The sequence below is a fragment of the Microtus oregoni genome, unplaced genomic scaffold (assembly GCF_018167655.1).
Source record: "Microtus oregoni isolate MIOR12 unplaced genomic scaffold, Mior012 000060F_ref0000265, whole genome shotgun sequence".
Classification (NCBI taxonomy): domain Eukaryota; kingdom Metazoa; phylum Chordata; class Mammalia; order Rodentia; family Cricetidae; genus Microtus; species Microtus oregoni.
Window position 1 is genome coordinate 7,214,252 of NW_024543870.1, and position 24,749 is coordinate 7,239,000.

Below are 24,749 nucleotides of genomic sequence, written 5' to 3' on the forward strand. Positions count from 1 at the left end.
CTGCGAGACCAGCACCGGAAGGGGGCGTGGTGGCCTTCGTGGGCGGGGCGCCCTGCCGTGAGGGGGCCGGACCGTGTCTCGCGGGGAGGCGTGGCTAAGAAGGGGCGGGGCGGGGTCTTGGAGTGGGCGGGGTCGGGCCGGCCGGGCGCAGGGCGCCTACCGCGCTCGCCGGAGCCACTCGCGCCGCTGCGCCCCGCCAGGCCGGGTTCACGTGAAGCGCCGGCCCTCCGCCCCTCCCTCCCTTCTTTCCCTCCCTCCCTCCCTCCCCGTCCCCTCCTCCTGCGGCGCTCGCTCCGGCTCCCCCGGGCCCCCTGCCCGGCTGGGCGCTGACAGCAGCGGCGGGGGTCCCCGCAGCCGCCGCCGTGTCCCGCGTAGGCTCGGGCTGGGCCCGCGGAAGCCCCCGGTGCGGCCATGAACCGACCCCTGACGGCGTCGGCGGAGGCGGAGGAGGAACTGGAGTGGCAAGTGGCGAGTCGCAGGAGGAAGGCCTGGGCCAAGTGCCGCAGCTCCTGGCAGGCGTCGGAGACGGAGGATCTGTCCACAGAGGCGACGACGCAGGACGAGGACGAGGACGACGAGGAGGACCTCCCCGGCGCGAAGCTGCCGGCGGCCGCGGGGCGAGGTCGGTTCGCCGGGACGTGCGGGCGGGGTGGTGGCGTGCTCCGTGCCACCGGGCGCTGGGACCGGACGACCCCCGACCTTTACACGCGCGCGTGATCGGCGCCGTCGCGCCGGCCTGTGCACCTGGCTGCCGGCTTGGCTCCGCCGGGTCGGGCGCCCGGAAGGCTCCCCGAGGCTGCCGGTTACCCCCGGCGGATTCTTATGCAAGGGAGTGTCAGGATGGCACAGCCTCGGAGTTCTTCTGGAGTCCCTAACGAGCTGTCCCTTCGCTCTGCTCCGCAGGAAACGTGCCCAATGAGAAGATCGCAATATGGCTCAAAGACTGCCGGTGAGTCCTGCTCGTGTTGTCCGGGGAGAAGCGAGGGACTCGGCGGTGTCTCTAGGTCCCGTGGCAGCTGTAAGCTAGGAACCGGAAAGTGAGCCGGCCGATAGCTTCCTTCTTGAAGCGATTCGAAGTGGAAGTGTTGTGGCCGCTGATTGTTTGAGACTGAGTTAACTTTACAGTTAGGACTGCAAAGTTTAGCAGCCCGGGCATGATGTCAGCATCTGATCAGAAACTAAAACAGGTCGTGGTGATGCTACTTTGGATGGTCCGTGGTATTTCTTTGAATTCTGGTGTTTCGGACGGTGTTTTATTTTGGCATCTGCATATCTGGCACAAAGTCATTTTCTTTTCAAATGTGTTTTAGACGAATTTAATTTACTTGACTACTCTAACCGGGCTTTAATTTGGGTTGTGTGCCTTAAATCCCACTGGGGAGCTATTAAAACTAGCCAGCTTGGTCCTTTGGAGTTGAACTCCTTGGACGTGGGTTTGTCAGCTCGCACTGGAATTCGAAGAAGGAAATGGAGCTTTGAAGGCATTCAGACTGCATGAGTCTGAGCAGTTACATGCCTTGGCAACTGGCACAAAACTGTTTGATAAAATACAGAGAATGGGTGTCATTGCAAGTAAATCTGACTATGGTAAAACGTGTTTCACTTTCATCTTTTTCCAATTTATTTGCTCTTTGAAAAATCTGTGTAAAGATTATAGCTTTTAAACTTTTGTTGGCGTTTGCTTCTGGGCATATTATTGTTTTCTCAAGTTACGTTTGTCCTGCGGATTATTTTGTTGTGTTTTTATTTTGGAAAGCGATTCTTATATATGGTAATAATTTTTGTCCCTTAAAGACAGAATACTGGCTGTCTTTGTTTTGATGGCTTGAGTAATTGGAGCCATACTGATTGTTCACCGCAGATTTTTATTTTTTGCTTTGGTTAGTGGTGTCATGGAAGGGTCGGAAATGTTATGGAATGTGTAGATGGCCCTCTCAAAGGAGCACAGAGGCAAATACACTGCTTCAAGAAGTCTTTAGGTTAACAGCCAGCTTAGTTTACCCCTTCGATTACGAGACTATGACCTTTACAAAGCACAGTCGTGTACCACGGGCTGGTCAGCAGAATAGTGTGAAACAGAAAGGTTGGAATTTTAAATGGACATCGTCGAGACTTTCTAGGAGAGAACTTAGAAAGCAGTATCTCTGTGATTTCCCCATCGTGGAGTGAAGAAGGTAGTCTACCCTTGCTTTTATTCAAGTCTTTCAAGTTTGCATCCTGGTCCTGATTTAAAATCCATTGCTGAAGAGTATTGGCTAACCCTTAAAATTGCTCTGAACATTTCTAGGATTTTAGTTCAAGCCAAAGGATTTTTTTTTAGTGTAAGACGAAGGGAAAAATCACATTAAAAAATGATGTATAGGAAGCAGGATTGAAGAAGATAAAAATATTAAGTAGACAGAAAATAAATGCATCTTTCAGGTAAATGCAATAGGAGAATGCTGACATTGACCAGGACACAAGTTCAGACCAGAAAATTCCAGAAGTTTCATTGCTAAACTCAGTGTGCACAGATTCTGCAGCCTTCTGTCCCTCCTCATAGATGGCTTTGTTGTTCCGATAGCTACCCCTGTCAACACACAAGCAGTATTCATTTGTGCCTGGGAAAGTTAGAACATGGAATCCTATTTAATGTTGGCTATTCTGTTGTAGATTTGACTGCTAGGATATTTGCAACTGTATTTTTCTTTATTCTTTATTGTTTTTAATTGAGCTATACATTCCCCCACTCCCCTTCCTTCCTATTTTTTTTTTAAGAGCAACGTGGGATCCTTCTCAGAGTCGAGTGTTAATGTATTTTGTATATTCTTTGCAAATGATTAGAAGGATAGCTCCCCCCCCCCGACCAATTCTGAAATACTCTGATTTTCATTGTTATCCGTATCCTGAGAGAAGATGTCATACTTTCCCTTCTCTGATGGAATCTTTATTCATTCTGATAACTATTTTTTTCAACCACCCAAATTGACGACTCAGTCTAGGAAGCAGTGCAGATCCTGCTGGGATTTGGCAGAGGGCGGCTAGGAGTAAAGAACTTGTTTTTGAAGGAGGAGGCCAGTTACATTCTGCCTCATTTGCTGTCTTCTGTTAGTGCGGAGCAGCAGAGGCAGCTATGGCCACAGAAATACAGTGTTTGGGCCCAACTTAGAAAAGAACAAAGTTTCCTAATAACATCAGTTAGAGCTTAAATGAAATATATGCAAAAGCTAGTTAAAGGTTTTATCAGTTCCCATATGGTACTTGCTCTTGATTCTTCTACATCTCAAAAGCATCAGTTTCAAAGACCGACCTTGCTTATGTATGTGTTTGCACTTTTAACCGACTCTCTGTAGCACTTCTTTGAAACGGTTCCCAGGATGGATCTCTCTTCTGATGTTGCCTTTAGCAGGTCTGAACTGTTACTGAGAAGCCTAAGTTTGTATCACAGAATACAGCCTTCAGAATAAAGGATGTTTCTGTGATTCTAGTCAAAAAACTAAGTTGTTTGGAGAAAAGTAAAGGTATCTCTGTATTTGGCAACCAGTTCTGAGACATTCATGTTTGAACTACAAATGGGGAGAAAATCAGCTTTGGCTGAGCCTTAACCCTGATTCCCAAGCTGAGCTGAGGACTTTCCAAAGTTAATCTCCTCTGTGTGTATGAGGAAGGCTTTCCTTGAGGTAGGGAGCAGCTGCTGAGGCAGTACTCTGAACTGCCAGCTCGGCCGACAGGTAAGAAAGAACCAAGGAACTCTTGGGCTTGTTTCCTAAGTCTTGGAACTTTTTGTTTTACTAAATTAAGTTGCTTACCACTGAAATTATGTTTTCTGTTGTTTTATTTCTTTGGTTGTTTGGTTTAGTTGGCTTTGGTTTGTTTCGGCAGAAGACACTGACACGATTCCTTAGCCTTTTGTCCTCTATGTTCTCTGTCTCTCAGTCTCTGTCTCTCTCTGTGTGTATGTATGTGTAAAGAAAATAACAATTTATATCGTGTACGACTGCCATTCCTGCTCTTAATTGCTGCAGCGCAGACCTGTGATTAAGTCATTGCTGGTGAACTGACTTGACAACCCGTATTTGCTTAGAAGGACATTGCTTATGTAAGCCACTCACATTCCTGGTGTTTGGGGAGGAGCGCTAAATTGATTAAGATGCTTGCTTGGCTGTAACTCTAAAGTGAGGCTCTGCAGTGACAGTTCTCCAGATGGGTTTTCAGAGGACTGAGGCTTCTGTGTCTCTGTGATTGCAGCACCCCTTTGGGAGCCTCACTGGATGAGCAAAGTGGTGGAGCACTGAAGGGTAAGAGAGCTTTCTTTTTTCCAAACGGAGAATTTTCTTTCGTCTTTTAGGTGAGAGTGTATGTTTGAATCACACAAGTGAGGTTTGACGCCATTCTGAGCTAGAAGTTCAAAGGGAAAAATATTCTCATAAGCCGTGAAAGAATAGTAACTTTAAATAACTTTGTTTCCCAAAGCTTTTCACAATGTCATACTTATATTCTTATTGCCTGGTTAGATCTTATAAAGGCTGATTAAATACAGACTACATTATGTAAACATAACAAAAATTCACAGTGAGTGAACTAGGTAGGCTAACTTGAGTGTAGCGTTTCTTTGCTTACACTAACTGAAATTGCCACACCTGAAATTTTAGCACCTGTGAAAGACAAAATTCTCAAGTTCAAAATGCAACAAGAATGTGCAGCTAATGACAGGGTGAAGAGAAAGAATTCACAGTGTCAGGAGAACAAAGCTCGGGCCCGATGCAGCCTGGAGGTGGAGAAGGGGTGGCCGCATCAGGACCCAGCTTTCTATGGAACTCTCCAGTCACGTATTTTGTCTAATGAAATGTCTCCTGAGGCGTAAGAAATATAAAGTGTATTTACCTGGCCACCGACATTATTTCTGTACAACAGAGAAAAAGCTCGTTTGCTTCTTGACATGGCAGTCTTAATTTTGAGTGTACTGAGGTTTGAGATAGTTTCCTGTGGTTTGTGGAATATTTTGCTTGGTTGACTTATTTAATTAATGACTTTGTATGGCAGTGGCGTCATGGGGTAGAGCAGAGCTTGAGGGTATGGTTCTGAATTTTCACACTCTGCTGTAGGTGTGCTTGGGAGAAATGGAGGAAGCTTCGAAGATGACTTGTCGCTGGGAGCTGAAGGTATGCTTGCCGAGGAACTGTGCCTTCCTGTAGTTATGGTTATCTTAGAGATGAAGTAAAGACTGTCCCGTCTTTAGCTCTCAGGGATCATTTGAAGGTCTTGACAATGCGTCATTTTCATTGTCCTAACCGGTAGGATTCTTTCTCTGAAATACCATAGCTACCTCTCACCTGTTTTCAACGCTTGGAGGAACTGTTTGTGACTGAACTATGGTGATATAAATGAGGGGAAAACTGTCCCCAAGGAGGAAAGGAGCTTAAATATTTATGCAGGAGAAACTCAGCTGCAGTTAGTTTTGGTTTAGGGAATGGACTGTGTCGCACTCTGGCCGGGGTTTGTCTGTCTCCTATGCTCTCCCTCTTTCCCTGACAGTTGAGACTGAAGCACGAAGAGCCAAGAGAAGAGAAGTCAGGTCACTTTGCAGGTGTCGATCCGGGCGCTTCAGCGCTGTAAAAGCATGTCGTTCAGTTTTTTGTAACTTCCCAATAAAGCTTCCAGGACAGTAAGTTAGGGTTCTCTTTTTAAAACTATTTTGTTGATATAATAAAAGGTAGGGCTTTTACTGTGTTTTGAGACAGGTTTTGCGCTCTGTAAGCACAGTGGCCTTGAGTTCCCCATGTAACCCCAGGCTGGCCTCAAATTCACAGCTGTGTGCGTTTTGATTGCAGGTGTGGTCCGCCATGCTTGAACCCACACTGATTCTGTTTCGTTTCACTAGGTGAATAGGTTATTGGTAGCTTTTACAAAGAACTAAAGATTTTTGTTAAGTGCTTAAAAAGTAGAAGCTGATGAAGAGTGAATTTCTCCACTGAATTTCGTGTCCTTGGTCCTTTGGTCCTTTAATGTCACTTGTAAGCTGAGTTACTTATTTGGATTATTTTAGCATTAGAACCCTCAGAAAGTTGAGAATATGTTTATTGTCACTATCTATCAATGTATTTTTCAAGAATAAATGAAAACTTTATCTTCCTTCTTTCAAGTCATTGCCCTTAACAGACCTATCAGCACCTTGTTAATATGCTTGTCAGCAGCCTGTGGACAGCTTTAACAGTCTTCCTGGGTCATGATGTCAAATGATGCTGTTAGGGGATACACAAAGAAGCAAAATAAAAACATTCTTACCAATTTGTACATCATAAATGAAAAAGGCAGTTGCTGAAGTGGACATTTTTGTTATTAACCTCACTTGTTTCATTTTTTTTATAAATAATGATAAAATTAAGTCTAAACATTGACTTTTTTTGTTTGCTTTGATCTTGTTAATCTAATAAAGTTAGAGGAAGGTTTTGTTTTTTTGTTAGTGATTCTTTTTTAAATTAATTAAATTTATTTTTGGCTTTTAAAGGGAACATTGTATTGAAAGGTGTAGAGCATTTCACATTGCGTACTTAAAGTTGCAGCAGCTTTGAAAACATAAGAAATATGTGAACCCTATGGCTACACTTACTGGTGCCCAGTTACATTTGCTTTAAGATGTTCTTCATTGACAACTTGGAAGTTTAATATCACTCTATACACCAGTATATGCTGTTTATCTTCCTCATTAACTCTTCAATCTGGTCCAGAAATTTAACTGATTATTAATAAATTTTTTCTTTTTAAGCACTCAAATAAGAGTAGTTTTGCGTTGACAGAAAGTAGCAGCCTCTGAAAGCTGCTGGCCCACTGCTTGCCTCTCTATACAGTAGTTTCAGTCGGGACATTTAACAGGCCAGCTGTGTCAATGCGGATAGCCTCTGTTCTCCATAACTGTGCCATTGTCCTGCTGGCGGCTGTGTTCTCTGCTCACTTATTTTTTTTATTGATTTTTATTGAGCTCACTTATTTTTTATTTGTAGCCAATCACCTACATGAACCTGATGCTCAAGTTGAAAACTGGTATGTACCTGTTTGGTTCTGCTTCTTTCTGAAAGTGAAAAGGGATTGATTATAGAAGAATCAGGTTTTAAAGTGTCTTGTTATGTTTATAGCAATAATATCCTGGCCAAAGAGAGGAGACTACAGTTCCATCAGAAAGGGAGAAGTATGAATTCTACTGGGTCTGGGAAAAGCAGTGGTACAGTGTCAAGGTGAGTCCCGGTAAGCCTGGGGTCACATGCTGCTGAGGGAGCCTGGCACCTCTGGTCTTTGTGTTGATGTTGAGACTGAATCAAAGGAAACCCAAAGTGTTTCCTGACCTGTCGTAACTGACAGGAGCTTCTCGTGCAGAACCCAGCAGCACCTGTAACTAAGCAGATGAAATCAGTAGCTGTGTTCCTAACAGCAGCGAGTAGTTAAAGCTGTGTGAGCATTCTGAAAGAGAAACTCCATACTGGAATGACTTCTCCTTGTAAGAACCAAAACTCCCTGTACTATGAGAGCCTTGAGTAACTGACATAGAAATCAGCATATCAGAATAAATCTGCCTAATTAGTTTCTTTATATTCAAGGCTAAATTTGTTTTCAGCATGTTAAACCAATCTTTAATATGTGCAAAATCAACTACAGGGGCCGTGGAACCAGTTTTTAAATTGCTGTACAAATGATTGTATCACAACTTAGGCACTTATCTTTGAAGCAGATATAACCATCCTCTTGACAAGTTCTTGGTTGTTATCGAGCCCCAGAAAGCTTGGATTATCACTGGAGTGAAAGGGTGTGATGCTGCTGAGCGTCCAGCAGAGTGAGAGAGTGAGAGTTTCCCTTTGTGTAACCCGCATCCTCCTCGCCTTACCCCTCCTTCCTGAGCAGATGTGGGGAGAGAAGAACTGGAAGCTCCTCCCTGCTCTCTGACTCCACTTTGTCTCCTTCATTGTTTCTTCTAAGGTAGTTGCCTCTTCTAAGACAAAAAAAGTTTGCCAAGCTCGTGTTTCACAGGTGCTCCTCAGTACCCAAGCTGTACCAGCTTCCGGGGATGCTTTTCCTGCTAATCTCCCCTTCATCCATTCTTTCCTTACTATGCATGATCTGTTTTAACTAAATTGCTTTACTGGAGAATCCCTTAAAAATGACCAAGAAAATAAGGTGAGGAATCCCTTAGAGGTCTCTTTCATTTCTTGGGGACTATGTGTTTGAACTTCAGTTTCTGTTTTTCCAACACTAGCACCCAGAGAAAATACACCTCTGTGTCCTTCCTAAGGGTTGTGTATCCCAGGAGTGCGCAGTATCAGAAGACAGGGAAAGAAATGTTGGTGTGACGAGCAGAGACCAAGGGGAATGGAGACAGAGCTGTGTGTTTTTGAGAGTGCAATGTCGACCACAACTACTCTTTCCATCCTCACACTTGTTCTCATTCGTTCCAGTGTCTCAGAACTGCTGGAGCTCTATGAAGAAGATCCTGAAGAAATTCTGTACAATCTTGGGTTTGGACGAGATGAGCCAGATATTGCTTCTAAAATTCCTTCCAGATTTTTTAATTCATCATCCTTTGCCAGAGGCATAGACATTAAAGTATTTTTGAGTGCACAAATGCAACGGATGGAAGTAGAGAACCCAAATTATGCATTGACAAGTAAGATTTTTGATGTTAATATGTTGTTTTAAAAATTTAGCATCAAGCTGGGAAGTGGTGGTGCATACCTTTAATCCCAGCCCTCAGGAGGCAGAGGCAGGCAGATCTCTGTGAGTTCGAGGCCAGCCTGGTCTACAGAGTGAGTTCCAGGACAGCCAGGGCTGTTACACAGAGAAACCCTGACTCAAAAAAAAAAAAAAAAAAAAAAAAAACAAGAAAAAGATTAGCATCTAGGCCAGATGGTGTTTGTTTTAGCACCTAACATTTTAAAAATAAGGTTAATGTTAGAATAGCTCTTTTACTCATTCTGAATTACTTATCCTATTTATAAAGGTTATTCCATCTTTCCTTCCTCATTAACTCATCGTAATTTATTTGCAGAATTTTTATTTATCTCCAAATTGCATTTGTTCAAGAAAGAAAGAAGTAGCTGGAGGAGCTTGTTAGTTTTAAATGAAAAGTCAGTCCATTTCAGGTGCTGTTCTGTAAACTAACTAACTTACCTTGGCTGGTGGGCTGTTTTCACCCATCTCTGCTGTTTTCTCCAAGGTTGTCAATGGATCAGTGTTAAGTGTATGCTGATGTGTTCTCTTAGGAAGGCATTTTGAAGAATCTTAGTGGAGTCTGTGAGCAAACAATAAATCATAACTAGAGACCAGTAGCTAGTTCTCTCATATTCAGTATTATTGCCATTTTGTGCTTATTTCTAATTTTTTAAAGTATAAATTCTAATGTTCACAATAAAAATCTTCCCTATTCTACAAATGTACAGATTTCAGTGTTTACATGGGGAAAATATGATTTCATAATACTTAAGATCTAAATTCAATTACTAGACTTCTAAGTAGCATGTGTTTATGTGCCGATAAGCATAGAATTCATTTACAATAGGTACATATAACATAAGCATATAATTTCTTTTTTTTCTTTCTTTTTCTTCTGCAGGCCGTTTTCGTCAAATTGAAGTGCTTACTACTGTGGCCAATGCATTCTCTTCTCTCTATTCCCAAGTCTCTGGGACTCCCTTGCAGAGAATTGGAAGCATGTCCTCAGTGACCTCCACCAAGGAGGCAACAGACTCCCCTCCTCCTCTAACTCGAAGCAACACTGCAAACCGTCTGATGAAAACACTATCCAAACTAAACTTATGTGTTGATAAGACAGAGAAAGGGGAAGGGAGCCCCTCCCCTACAACTGAGAAAGGAAAGGCTCTGAGCATCTCTCTGGCTGAGGACAGTGGTGGCAAGAATGACCCCAAGCTGCAGAAAGTCATGAAGAAGAAGGAGTCCTCTTCTACACTGGCTACGGTTACAGAAGAAGTCTCAGGTAGTTCATCGACTCTCACAGACAGTGTGGATACCGACAGACTCTCTGATGACGCAGATAGTAACATTAGCCACAAAATGGAAAGTGGACGAAGCAAAGAAACTCCAAGTCAGGAGGATAAGCTGCTGCCGAAGTCTGGTGTTGCAGGGTCTGACATAGGTTGTGGTGTCAACGTGCCGAGCCACTGCGAGTCCGAGAGCAGCAGTGAGCTGAGAAGTGCCCATGCGTCTACAAGTGACAAAGAGCCCTGTGCACCCCTGACAATTCCATTCATAAGAAACATAATGACACAGCAGAAAGACTCCTTCGAGATGGAAGAGGTAGGTAAATGGCTCCCCGAGACTAGCAAAGAGCCCGGAAGAGAGATGGGCGGTGCCGGTACACCCATAGCTATGGAACTTCAGCCTTGTGTTGTCCCCCACAAACCAGGAGTTGGTTGCTGAACTGTGTATAGTGGCACCCCTCAGGCAAGACTGCCATGTCATCTCCCCCAGATGACATTTTATCTGCAGCCATTTTTCCTTCAAGCCTAAGATTTTGATGGCAGAGAGAGCCTTGAGAGTGTATATGCAAATCCAAATGAGTATTGCATAATAGTGAAAATGCAGAAATCAATCAGATGTGCAGTTCAGTCAGAAAGGGTCCCAGTGACTATGGAGAGGGTGAAGGCAGCTTGTGAATAGATACTGGAATTGGTTGGTTTATGCCTAAGAGGGAAGGTTCTGGAAGGCGTCGAGTGGTGTTTTGTAAGCCCAGATCAACATTTGGGGACTTTTTATTTGACTGATGAAATCTCCTGCTAGTTAACGGTAGAATTTGAACTCAGGAAGGAAAAAATCCTCATGAGGTTCACCTAGAGCTCCTTCTAGACTACAGGGGCTGATGCACGAGAGATTCAGCTGTGTGGTCCAGCAGGGACACCTGCACTGTGGGCGGGATTGATGCTTGGCCTAATTGGGCTATTTATGTTTTTTTTTTCTTTTTTTTTTGTGTGTGTAGTTTTTAGAATTTTTAAATGTTAATTATGACTAAAGAGTAAAATGAAAGGGGAAAGAGAAGAATATCTTTGGCATATTGTGTATTTTTCTTGCAGGCTACTTTCCCTAAATCTTTTTCCTGTAGTTTATATTTCCATTTTTCAATTATTAAGGCAGTTTACAGCTTAGTCCAATGAGGATGGAAGGGAATTATGATGTATGCTTCCAAACCTCTGGCCCTGTCCTAAAGATTCCTGTTGCATGTTGTTTTGGTCTTACCACTAAGTCTGGTTCGAGCCTTTCCTGGGCCCACTCTTCTGTGCTGAGCAACCCCACAGCTTCAGTACCGTATCACACAAAACAGCTAAATACAAATCATGCAATCTCTGAAAATGTCATGCTGTTGTTTCGGTTTGGACAGCGGTAGCTTGGCAGTGTCTTCTTTGTGATTTATAGGATTTTCAAGAATTCATGGTTTCTGAGCAGAAGTGAAAGGGACCGATACATTCTCAAGAGTCCACAACACCTGTAAAATGGTAGCTGCCCTTTCCTTTCTGTATAGACCTGTTTCATTTGTGCCCTCTGCTGGGCAAAACCTGTTAATGACAACATAATGTGAACCTTTTTGTGAAGTGTAGTTAGATATTTGTGTGTTTGTGTGTGCTGTCACTAGGAATGGTGTTACATGTGTGTAATGCTAGCATCCAGAGGGCTGAGGCGGGTTGGCCATAAGTTCTGAGACAAGATGAAGCTACACAGCAAGTTCTAGGCTAGTAGCCTGGTATACATAGATATTTTCTCAAATAAATAAAATAAATTATTTTGTTAGCTTCGTCTGTTGTAAATAGAGGAACTTTAAGGATAATGAATCCTTACCTTTTCATATCTATTTTAAAAATGCATTAAGAACCTAGAATTCTATTTTTTCTTTGGGAACTTCAGAGAAAGCTTATAGAACAATGGCTAAAGCAGGAAAACGTGTTGTTTTCATTTCCTCTTAAGCATGATAGGAATTGTACTAACAGACAAAGAGAGCAGTCCTCCTGAGGCCGACTTACATCCCCTTCAGAGGAGCTAGCACGGCTTCTCTGGGAGACGCCCTTCAGTTGGGGTCTGAGTCCTGTAGAGAGTGTTTGTTCCTGTGTGAACAGCCGTGGATACCGGTTAGAGTTCTTTCTCTTAGAAAGCCAGCTCTCCAAGCAGTCCCAAGGCCAGCAGCTTGCTGTGGTTCTTTGGGTGAGGCAGGAGGTAAGATGTGACGGTTACCAGGGCCTAAGTAGGAAGATGTTTAACTGTGGGGAGAGCCAAACAGACGACGAGACGGATGAGGCCTAGGAGAAGTGTCTGTTTCTTGTGTTTAAGACAAGAAAAAGATGAGGAAGCTCATAGGCTATTTTAGTTAAAAGTCAGCTTGCTTTCTAAAAAACATTTCAGAATGCCCAAAACCCAGAAATTCTAAACACTTTCTCATTTTTTGGTTGGGTTGTGGGGAGAGGATTTTAATTCTTGGCTTAAATGGATAATTTTTGTTTGTTGGTATTTGTTGGCTTGCTTGAATATAGCATGATAACTCTAAGGAGTTAGACATGAGACGTCTGAATGACTCACATTAAAGTGATCCTGCTGAATGAACGGTTGCTCATGTTTTGTGGACAAGCTATGTCTGTATTAGTGTTGGGAGCCCGCCCCTGTGTGCCTGGTGGTCCTCTCACAGTGCTGTTGAACTACTTCAATGTAATCCTTACTGAGTGCATACATAATATTTCTTGAGCATTTAATCCTATCTTTGTACCTATTATTGGTTTTAACTAATGAAGTTTATTACTTTTAGCATTAAGTTGTAGGGTTTATTTTATTTATTCATCTAAATTTAAATAATTCCAAATCGGTCAGATATTTGAAGAACAGCTGACACTGTTCCTTTGGCCCTCCAAATTTGGCTGTGAATTGTGTTTCTTGAGACAAGGTTTTGCTATTCAGCCAAGGTTGACCTTGAACTCACATTGAATCTCCTACTTCAGCCTTCCAAATATTAGGATTTCAGGCATGTCCCAGCGTGTCTGTTCCTAGCTCTAATTTTGGAGATAAGAATGTCAATTCTAACAATTGATGTCTGCCCTGATGTGCCTAGTAATCACCGTGTTTGTTACCTGTTTATTTTTAATCTAAAATATCTAAAGTCTTTTTTTAAAAAATTATGTAACAGTGGAAACAAACTGTGTGTTGTGTGTTTAAAAACTTAGTGGTTTTCTTTTCTTTAAGGAAACTTACAAGTAATTACAGAATCATAGACTAGTACAAAGAAGATTGTTTGCAATTGTCACCCCCCCTCCCCCCAACACACACCTTCCTGGACACTTAGATACCATTTCCCAGCAGAGCTTTCACCATCTCTCTGAAGGATGGCATATTCCCTATGATGTCAGATGGAGGTGGGCAGACATGGGTGAGCGTCAGTGACAGAAGGCTGCGAGGAATCGTCTGTCATGTGTCATTGCTGCCATTACTAAGGCCTGAGCTCAGGATTGGCTGCTTTTGACTGCACTGTACACTTCCCATGGGTTAGACCACTGTTGCTGAGCTCAGTGCACAGGAGCTCGAGTTCTTGTCACAGCCCCTACAGCTTCTTTGCAAGACGTTCTTGGATTTCTTTATTTCCAAGCCATGATATACAGAGACTGATTCAGAAAGCTGTCCCAAAAACATTAGGAACAACCTAATTTATTATTTTGACTTAATGTATTGCTCATTTGTTTGTTTTCCTTTTATTATGGAAAGTTTTGAACTTACAAAGTTTAGGGAATTGTATGATGAAAGCCTATTACTTATTCAATTCAGTTATGTTTGATTATATTTTTAAGAGTGTAATCAAAGGCTACTTGCAGCACACGGCCAGCTTACCACACAGCACTAGGAAGGCTTGCTATGTAGATCTTCATTCTGTATTGGCTTCCTGATTTTCCACTCAAATCTGTTTGTTGCATAGTTGTGACCAATAATAAGAGCTAAGAAATAAGCTATGGCTCGCTGTTTTAACACTGTAAAATCTGCTGAGAGAGAGTAGGCTCACTGACGTCAGTTTTGTAAACATGACCCTCTCTGTTGTCGGTGCGAAGATGCAGGGCTTTGTAGTAGAAGGTAAAGTATTCTTTTCCCTAAAATAGCGTTAGGGAGGATAGACTACTAGAGAAGGTAGCACTACTTTGTGATTAATTTTATCTCTAAGGAAATAGAATGTTTGCTAATCCTACATTTCAGAGTGAGAAATAGTAATTTGTTGTGTCTAACCTAAGATTCCTAAAAGATAATAGTTGTCTGGATTTCTTTTGCGTTCTTTCAGTCTAGCTAATGACTGTTGTTTAGAAATCTGTCTGGGTTAGGTTGGGCCTGAGTAGCAGCTAATAATAGACCTTTTGTTGAATATAAAAAGAAAATGTGTTCTGTTCCCTTGCACTTAAAACAATGGTTTTCCGGTTGAACTTGTATCTGCTGCTTTGAATAATATAATTTTTAAACAGTAGCAAAGCACAGCAGAGCTTACTGTATATGTCTCCTCTCAGTTCTCCAGGCCCTAGCTGCAGACTCCTGACACTGCACAGCACAGCCATCTCATCACAGCTCACGTTCCCCATCTGGGCCGCAGGAGCATTACACTCTGTGGAGGGGGCATGCATGTGTGGTGTATGTGTGTGCTGTTGGCTTTCTAGTCATTCCTATGGGATATATATTAGTTTTAAATTAATTCATAGCTCAAAGTATAACAGACTTCAAATTAAAACTTTGCTCTTTGCTCTTTGATTTGTTCAGGTTTGAAAAGCTGTGTTTGGCCATTTCACTTACTTTTATGTCATAAAGTGTTGGGAAATCAGCATGTGCCTCTTCCTAATGATACAAGTTAGTCAAATTAGAATAGCTAGCTAGTGTCTGCACAGGGTGAGGATGGCCTTTAGAATCAGAATTTCCTAACAAGGATATATTTGTGCAGGTAGGAAAAGGACAGGCAATTTTTGTAGGTTTGGTGATCCATTAAATAGAATTTTTTAGAGAGATTTTATGGGTAGGACTTTTCAAGGTTTTAGTTGTATTAAGATTTCCTTTCCTCTTAAATACACACATAGCTGTAGGAAAACGTCATGTGTAATGGCGTCATTTCTGAAAAGGTGTCACTGCTGAAAGGTGACCCATTCCAGGAAGTTGCCCAAATGTAAAACTTTAGTTTCAGTCTGAGGAAAAATGCTAATCTGTGTATGAAATATGGCTCAGTCGTCGCTTCTTATGATACATAGATTAGCGTTTTCCCTTTAAAACTACTTCAAAGTTTAACATTTGCACAGCTTCCCGGCATGGCAGTGCTTCTTACATGTCTTCTGTGCCGTTACTTTGTATGCTATTTTTCTCCCAGCTACCTCGGCGGGGTGCTGCATGTCCCAAGACATGGCTGTGGGACATACAGACAATTTTGAGATAGAATGTCTATATGATGTTTGGTACGCTTTGGTTAGACTGATTTGTCTGATGAATTACAATCAAGAGATACTGTTCTTGCCATAGATTTTCTTAACTAGATAAGATTCTCTTTTAGGTTCAGAGCACAGAGGAAGAGGCACCTCACGTGCCAGCCACTTGCCAGCTAGGTCTTGCCAAGTCAAAGAGAGGTAAGCGGACCGCTGCTCACGAGTTCCCATCGCTACTCTGTGTTGTGGGTTGGGAAGGAAAGGGGTTTCTCCATCAGTGCTGTAGGAGCAGTAAGTGTGCAAAGATTAGGATACAGGGGGTGTGTGTTATCATTTTATCATATACTTACTGTGGGATTTTTTTGCGGGGGAGACATTTATACTTATAAACTAATATTAGATTGTCTATCCTGTAATGACCTCATTAAACATGTCTGGGTGCTCCAAATAGTACTCAGATCTGCAGATGTGCTGAAACAGATCAAGACTGCTTTTACATTGGCCGGACTGGAAACTCTTATGTTCTCTGGCTGGGTTTTCCTTATGCAAACACATCTTGTAAGTATAATACATGCAGTGTAACTGGCAAAAACTTGCTCGCAATTGTTAAACCAAGTTAGATAAATCCAAAGAATCGCTCAAAGGTGAGTGGCCACAGGTGCACTTTCCTCTTCAATCATTAATTATTGACTGGAGAACTTTGGATCCATCCCCACACTTCTGACTTGAACTAGAAAACGTGGTCTGGCTTTAGAGTCACAGAGCTTTTGGTATTTAGGGAAAGAGGAAGGAGTTCAATGGCCACTGCAGGTAGGACTGTTTATTTTTGAAACTTTACACATACCAAACCACCGTGGTTTTTTGTTTTTAACAAAAATGTATATGTATGTTCCTAGAATAGAAAATTATATGTTTGCCCTCCTGATCTCTGAAATTCCTCCTGAGGGACAGTTTGCGTGCGACTTCTCTTCCTTTGCAGTGTGGCATTAAAGAATAGGGCCCTCTGGACTGCAGGCACAAAATGAACTTCCTCACTGACTTTTCCTTCCTTCTTAAGTCCATAAATAAATATATCTGCACCTGAGGTCTGAAGTGATGCTTCAGTCTTTGCCCAGGGTGGGCAGGCAAAGGAGGATGACAACAGAGTGAAATCGCATTAAGTTGTCTTAGGGAGCCAAGGGGTGGGGAAGACGTACTCAATTTATGGTCACAGCCGAGTTTCTTCCTCTCACAGTCTTCATTCTTGTTCGTTACAGCGTAAGCAATCTAGTAACATATTTGTGAATAAATCTTTTATAAACTAGCAGTAATAGTGCTTTGTGTGTGCATTCACAAGAAAGGGGGTGAGGAAACAGCTACGTCTTCTCCATTTGGGAAGGAATTCTGGTAATGTGGTATGTCGTTGGCTGATCCTAATTTCAGAGTTAGAATCAGAGCAGGCCACTTACTCCAGAGCTGGAATAGACATGGTGCACGGCTTCACTAGTAGGACTTCACAAGCTGAAGTTCCCGACCTCCTGCACCTTAGAAAGGCTCAGTGGCTCGGAGTGTCCCAGCCTCGTGTTCATCGTGTGGCTTCACATTCCTAGAAGTCCAGCACTGGTCTTGTGATAGAAGACGTAACAGACTTTTCTTAAACATCTAGAAGGAATATGCTGATTGTATTTAGTTTCTTTGATGCTGAGCGGATGGTTTCCATGTTTTGTTTTATGTTTTCACACTTAAATACTTCTCATAACTTTTAAATTTGGATAATATTCAATGTCTCAGAACTGAGAATTAATCCTTAGCTCTAAATATCTCTAATGAAGAACTGTGGTTTCATTTTATAAGGATTATTTTATGCCTATTTTCCTTTTATGTATGTCTGTGTACTTGGTGTCCATGGAGGCGAGAAGAAGGTGTTGTATCCCCTAGAACTGGAGTTGTAGTTATTTATGAACCACAGATAACTATGGATGCTGGGAATCGAACCCAGGTCCTCTGCAAAACCAAATGTTCTTTACTGCTGAGCCATCTCTTCAGCTGAAGAGAACTATGCTTTATATGGAACAGAAATGTCTGCCTAAAGACCGTCAGTTGGGATATTCAGACTTTTAGAATGCTGCTTGTAGGCAAGGCCTTTCTCTGCAGCTCAGTCTCTCTAGGCTTGTAGATGAGTACAGCAGTCCTGTGTGCTTTGCAGCTAAGGGAATATTTTCCTGCCATCTCAAGTAATCCCGGGCAATGGAGGGCTATGAGCCCAATCTGCAGAGGAGAGGAGTCACTGAAGAACTTACTCTTTGTTCTGCTCACTTGCTCATGCCCACTCTGAAGCCTGCATAGTCTCCATTGCCATTCACTCTGTGGGAATCACACGGTACTCAGCTTTGAGGGCAACCGGCTCAGACCTTATTCTGCTGCACATCCAACAGGTCTTTCTGGCCTCTGTACTCCACCAAAGTTCCCTTTTCCCAACCAAATAGGCACTTTAGCTTCTAGATCATTTATATGACTGCTCAATTGTGTGGAGAGTTAGGACTGAGGCATTAAGCAAGCATTGCCTTGTTCTGCATACCAGAACATTAAGAATAAAGTTCCCCTGGTTTCATGGGCTCATAGTTAGAAAGCAAAGCATAGCAAGGACATGGAACCACCAGCACACTGACAAGAGCTCTGATGTTGCTTGTTAATTTACTGTTAGTTCATTTTTGAATAAATTAATTCCCATTAGAACTGGTGGTAAGGGTTTGTTACAATTGAGTGTGGTAATTATTCCAGCATTTCTAGGTTTGTTAAGGATATGGAATACTACCATAACTCATTATAGAGCTTTATTAATATTATAACTACTGTTGTAGAATTACTCTGTTTTTAATAGGATCAAAGTCACATTTCATGAACCCCAAAACTCCAGTGGGATGTTTTTAAAGCCAAGTGAACTTTAACTTTGAATTTTATTTAGTAATATTATCTGGTTCAGATTATTTGGTAAATACTGTATTTGGCTATTGTTTCTGAAGCTCTGCAAGACTCTCCTGTCTCTCGGATCCTTGCAAATGAACTAGCTATAACATCCCTTCTATGGTAGCTCTCGTGTGCAACAAGTGTCGTCTTGCTTGCTGTACTTAGCATCTTTCTTAAAAGCATATATACATATTTATATATGTAGAAATTAGAGTCTTGTGATGTAACAATAAACATGTTTTTACAATATTAGCAATGTTATATATTATTTGAATCTTTGACTTTGGTATAATTCTTATGAAAGAATTATTTCCTAATACAAATACTTGTATCATTACAAATACTAGAGATATTTAAATACCCTCACATTTCAAATGATTTGGTTTATTGCCCTTAATTTCATTCTTTCATACTCAGAAGATATAAAACTTTTTAAATGCATTCTACATATAATGTTCTAATTTTACTTCACTGCATCACCATTGAAGCCTAATGGGCAAGTGAATACTGTGGGTTTTTGATAGAAGACCGGACCCAGCTTTTACTTGAACTTGATTTACTTGCCATGCATTGAAGCCATGATTTTTCATAGGTAATCTGGGCTGCTCTACTGGGGCTCGCATCTATGAACGTGTTGCTGCTGTACAGGCCTATGTAGTTTTGTTTACCAGTGTGTTTCTGCTGACAGATCACCTGCTGAGAACTGCAAGTCAGCACTCGGACAGCAGCGGCTTCGCTGAGGACTCCGCGGACTGCCTCTCGCTCAATCATCTTCAGGTACTGTTTCTGTTGGAGTAGGCGCTCTCACACATCTTCAGCTTCCGGCGATCTGTCCATGTCTTACCACAGGGTGGTCCACCAAGTGGAAATAGAAATAAAATGTCTGGAGTATAGATCTTGGCTAAGTATTTGACTGTAAATCTCAGGTTTTACTCATTCATGATCTCTGAGTATTAAAAAAATATCTTAATTTTGTATTATTAGTGACTAAATTACTTTGGTCTTTAAAGTACTTGGCCTGATTTTTTTTATTTGTTTACATTTATATATGCCAACATTTTATAATAACTTGTTTATTTGAAAACTCGTATTTCTGCTAGTTTTGTGGACTACTGTGAAAAGTTAGACTGTGTTAGGTGACCCAGGAAGCAGGTGCTTCTTTATCTTTGAGGAGCTGTGGGTCAGTTGGTATGTGTAGTCATAGAATGCTCATGAAGGTGTTCAAAGTGTCTTTAATAAAATTTGAAAATTAAGATAAGGAAAAAAAAAGAATAAAGAGCTTTCTAGGAACATGACATTTGAGGGGTAAACAGGCAGCACACCCAAGAAGACCCGGGGAGAGGCAGGAGGAGGAGATCCCAGTGATCTACCCTGACCTGAGTTATTGGCAGCTGATAACAGGCAGCACACCCAAAAAGACCCAGGGAGAGGCAGGAGGAGGAGATCCCAGTGATCTACCCTGACCTGAGTCATTGGCAGCTGATAACAGGTAGGGGAGGGGTCATTTTTCTTTGGAGTTCTGGCCGGCCACTATTAGATTGTCTATGTTCCAGTGGGTGGCCCTGGCCCTGTACATATGGGTAAGACTGGTTAGACTCAGTGTGTTTTCAAGACTGATTTAGATAATTTTGCTCACCTGTAAGTTAGTATGAGTGGTGTGAGCATACTTAAGATAAAATAGGCTAAGATATGATAGTTGGCAGGTTATGTATATTAAATACATTTAAATAAAGAACAATGGACTGCAAAAGAATTGGGCAGTGGGAAGAGGGCATATGGTTATGATGAAATAAACCAGGGAAAGACAGCCTGCATGATATGTCAGTGATGAGGAAGGAAAGATAAGACCCTTGACTAGGTTTTCAAGTAAGGGCGACTGCTTCCTTGGAGAATTTTCTATGTCTTAGAATGGGAGGGAAGCTGTCCAGTTTAGGGAAGGAGCTGAAGACCGTAAGAAGGGTTTGATCCACTGGAATCTGTGGATGGACCACCTGGTCTGGAGCCACGTGGTCACAAGTACAACATGGTTAGATGTGGGAAAAGAACGTGATTCCTTTCAGAATGAAGAGAAGTGGTGAGAGCTAGGGAAATTATAGGTACTAGAAGAGAACATGAAGACATTTTTGTCCATTTCTGTGAGTCAGTGTCATGTGTTGGAAGAGAAATTGAAGAAAAATAGACCTTAAACAATCTCCATGAGTAAGTGGTGAGGGAGGTGGTGAAAACCAACCCGAGCACGATAGCAGACATATCTCATCTGCAGTCTTCTGTCTGTGGTGGCTCTGATTTTATTCCCATCCTCCCAAATGGTCTCCATTTCAGGTTCACGAATCCCTGCAAGCCATGGGGAGTAGTGCTGACAGCTGTGACAGCGAGACCACTGTCACCTCACTTGGGGAGGACCACGTGACGCCTACAGTACAAGACCAGCCTTATTTTAACGAGTCAGAAGAGGAGTCTCGTGCCCCTGTTGAGAAAGGAAAAGCGAAGGTGGCCGTAGTTGCTGACAGCAGGAATGCAGACAGCCAGGATTCCCCTCAGTGTGAGACTGCAGAGAACACTGGGAGCAAAGAGTCCCCGAGGGATCCAGGTGACCCCGAGAATGCTGCCGTGGAAGAGGTTGGAGAGCTCCCGAGGGAAGGGAGTGAAAACAGCGATGTGGAGAGGGGCGGTGGCTGTGAATTCCCCCAGTATACCACACACCACATTCTCAAGTCCTTGGCTTCCATCGAAGCCCAGTGCAGCGCTGTGAGCTCTGAAAAGAAAACTGGGTTTCCCTCCTCTGTGGAGAGAGTGAATACTGCCTTGCAGAGAGCTCAGATGAAGGTGTGCAATCCGTCTGCTCAAAGAGTAGGGCGGAGCCTAATAAAGTCAAAGGATCTGTTGAAACAAAGGTACTTGCTTGCAAAAGCTGGCTATCCCCTAAGAAGGTCTCAGTCTTTGCCGACCACCTTACTGAGCCCAGTAAGGGTTGTGTCTTCTGTCAATGTGCGATTATCTCCAGGAAAAGAGACCAGGTGCAGCCCGCCTTCCTTCACCTACAAGTACACACCTGAGGAGGAACAAGAATTGGAAAAGCAAGTGACTGAGCATGACGGTCAATCTGTGGTTAAATCCACCATCTTCATCCCCCCGTCCTCTGTGAAGATAGAAGAAGCCCCTCAGAGTGAGGCAACACGGCCGGAGGAATGCCCCCATGGACGGCTTCCCCCTTGTCCACAGTTTGCTCCAATATCCCAGTCCACCTGCTCCCTTCACTCTGCCCATGAGTGGCAGGACAGGCCCCTGTGTGAACACATGAGAACTCTGAGTGCCCACAGTGTCCCCAACATATCAGGCACCTCGTGTAGTAGCTTCTCTTCTCCTTTCGGGTGTCCCTATTCACATAGACATGCTGCCCACCTGTACAGGGCGTGCCCCGTGAATCCTCCTTCCGCCATAGAGATGCAGTTGCGGAGAGTGTTGCATGATATCAGAAACTCACTACAGAACCTTTCACAGGTGAGAAAAGAGAGCTTCATACTTTACTGTTCCACATTCTTCTTAAGTCACCGGGAAGTGAGAACTGAGCGGACAAACCACCTCAGCCTGTCTTCCTACTTGCCTGAACTCATCTGTACCTGCTCTCTAGACAGAACCCCTGTGTTGTGGGAAGCTGTAACTAATCCCAAACAGTTCATTTCTGTGCTGACAGCCTCCTCTTTGAGAGAGGGACTGTTGCGTGTGTTTGCCTTTAGCCTCTCCTTCATTCTCTTTTTCCGCAACCTCAGGCTGTCCTGTCAAGAGCATCCCCAGCCTTTCCTCCTTCTCTCTGCCATTTGGATGTGTGATCCCCTAACTTTCAAAGTCTTCTCATTGGCTCCACTGGCGCGATGTTCTCCTGGTTCTTGTAGCTGTGTGACTAGGCTTTCCTCTTCATCTGCTGACCTCTGATGCTGCCTCCTGGCACAGAATTAGTCTGTTTCCATGGGCTCAAAACTGGAACTGCTCCGAAGAGAATCAGGTAAAGTGTGAATGCCCAGTGCATGCCGTCTCTTACCATGAAAGAGTGGACGGGAAGCCGCTTCGGTGAAAATCAGAGTTGCAGCTCTTCAAAGAACAATAGAATAGACCTGTTAGATACTACCCTTGTCCCCCACAACTGTCCCGAACGGTCTGCAGTCCGACCAGACATACCTACTTCTCCTTCCCCGTGGAACAGTTCTGGCTGTGGCTGCGCTGTTGTACATGTTCACTGTTCTTCTGTGAGGCTGAGACTTCTCAGAGTCCCCTCTCTCTGTGCCTTCCCAGGCCAGCAACTTCACCTGTGGGCTGTGGCCATGAGTGTAGCCGAGCAATCGTCCCACTCCCCATCTCACCCTCTTGGCTTGGGTGATACTGAGCAGCAGGGCCTGCAGGGTTCTCTGTGTCCTTGACTTGGGTTATCTGCACTTGTCACTTGGTTGGGTGGGTCAGGTGATCTTGTTGTTGCCGTTTTCCCACTGCAGAGTTCTGGCCTTGCCGCTCTTTGCTTGGATTGCAAAGCTTCAGTGGTGTCTGAAGTTCAGCTCAGCCCACTGGATTTTTGCTCTTTTTCACGTCATAGCCTCCTACCACATACTCACACACTCACAAGCACATTCATACTGAGCATCTGCACACAGTGATACAGCCACACACACTCACATTGCAAACATATTCACATACACTAACACACTCACTCACACACATGCTCATCTCAGACACACTCACATGTACACATTTACACTATCCTTTTTTAACTTTCTCTTTTTTTCTTCCTTACATTGTGAGATGGGGCAAGGCAACTTTCTGTCTTCTCTGCCTATAACAATAGAATACGTCCCACTGAGAGTCTGTGTGATGGCTGCTGGCTGTTCTCTCCAGACACACAACTGTGATGCAGTCTGCTATTGCATTTGCTTCCAGACCCCCAAGTCTTACTTGGCTTTCTACTTAATTTTTTTAGGGCAAGAAGGGAGTTCTGTGAACACACACACACACACACACACACCACTTTTGTTTCCTAAACAGAGTAATTTGGACCTGAAATATTTAAGAATAATAGGTAGCATTAGAGAGTAATTTCTTTCGTTGCTGATTATAGACATTGCTGGGTTTGGTTTAGCGTAAAGAGAAATGATAATGCATGTCTAACAATAGCCTTAGCATCCTAGAGAACTTGGCGGTAGCCACTTGGACCTGACTTTTCATCCTGTTTCATTGTTTGAAGTACCCCCTGATGAGAGGACCTGATCTTGCTGCTGCCCCATACAGTACTCAGAAGTCGTCTGTTCTACCTCTTTATGAAGTAAGTTCCCTCCTAACCCTTTCCATTGCAGGATAGTTAGTGTTCCTTAGAGGTGTAATCATAGTCGGTTGCATTTCAGAATACCTTTCAGGAGCTCCAAGTCGTGAGACGGAGCCTGAATCTGTTCAGAACGCAGATGATGGACTTGGAGTTGGCCATGCTGCGGCAGCAAACCATGGTGTACCCTCATATGACAGAGGAGGACAGGTAAAGCTTCATTCGTTACTGAAGGCAGAGCCTTGTCTTTAGAGAGTGGGCTTTCAGCATCGCTTGGTTCACACTCTGTGAACTCTGTCTTTGGTGAAGCAGTGTAGGTAAGAGATAGGCACAGGGAGTTTACTGAAGTTATACCTGCACCCCCAGTGTACCAAACAAGACTCTCAGTAGTCTGCTTTACAGAGGTGACAGTGCAAGGGATCAAAGGCCTAGTCATGGGCTGGAGAGATGACTCAGCAGTTAATAGCAGTGGCTGCTCTTCCAGGGGATCCTAGTTCAATTCCCAGCACCCACATGGCAGCTCATAACTGCCTGTAACTCCAATTTCAAGGGATCTAATACCTTCACATGTGACATACAGACATACATGCAGACAAGACACAAATTCACATGAAATAAAAATAAAAAATTATTTTTTAAAAAAGACCTATTCATTACCGCAGGGTTGCTTCTGTCCAAGTTGATGGAACTGCAATCTTTTGTAAACGTTCATTAGTTCACAGTATTCAAGTGTCTAGTGTTTCTAGTCACTACTGGAAATCACTCCCCTACTTTTTTCTAAAGTTCTGCTTCTCACAATCTGCAGGTATGAAGTGGATCAGCTGCAGGGCTTGAGGAACTCTGTCCGAATGGAGCTGCAGGAACTGGAGATGCAACTGGAGGAGCGGCTGCTGGGCCTGGATGAGCAGCTCCGTGCAGTCCGGGTGCCTTCCCCTTTCAGATCCTCTGTGCTTCCGGTATGCTGTGGGGGTCCAGAGTCCCAAGTAGGGTTGTTAATAATGTGCGGGGATTTGTTTAACCATTGGCTTTAATGGCTTTTGAACCATGCATGATGTTCAAGTAATTTTCATCCTACTTACTGAAGATTTAATTTTGCCTTAATTACCTTC

General features: G+C 43.2%; 1 protein-coding gene across 5 annotated transcripts in view; it reads left to right on the forward strand.

Moving 5' to 3' along the window:
• Window positions 1-235: 235 nt before the first annotated feature.
• Window positions 236-24,749, forward strand: part of Itprid2 (ITPR interacting domain containing 2) — a 36,868-nt gene continuing 12,354 nt past the window's right edge. For 3 of the 5 annotated variants that reach the window (XM_041639734.1, XM_041639736.1, XM_041639735.1), the window contains exons 1-14: window positions 237-622; window positions 904-949; window positions 4,228-4,277; window positions 5,085-5,141; window positions 6,981-7,020; window positions 7,113-7,211; window positions 8,424-8,632; window positions 9,578-10,278; window positions 15,518-15,590; window positions 19,024-19,112; window positions 20,658-21,836; window positions 23,566-23,643; window positions 23,723-23,850; window positions 24,446-24,596. In XM_041639734.1, the coding sequence (XP_041495668.1) occupies window positions 412-622; window positions 904-949; window positions 4,228-4,277; window positions 5,085-5,141; window positions 6,981-7,020; window positions 7,113-7,211; window positions 8,424-8,632; window positions 9,578-10,278; window positions 15,518-15,590; window positions 19,024-19,112; window positions 20,658-21,836; window positions 23,566-23,643; window positions 23,723-23,850; window positions 24,446-24,596 (3,111 nt within the window). In that variant the 5' untranslated portion in view covers window positions 237-411. Of the gene's footprint in view, window positions 623-903; window positions 950-4,227; window positions 4,278-5,084; window positions 5,142-6,980; window positions 7,021-7,112; window positions 7,212-8,423; window positions 8,633-9,577; window positions 10,279-15,517; window positions 15,591-19,023; window positions 19,113-20,657; window positions 21,837-23,565; window positions 23,644-23,722; window positions 23,851-24,445; window positions 24,597-24,749 lie in introns of all 5 variants that reach the window. The other 2 variants (XM_041639738.1, XM_041639737.1) reach the window with 2 other exon arrangements.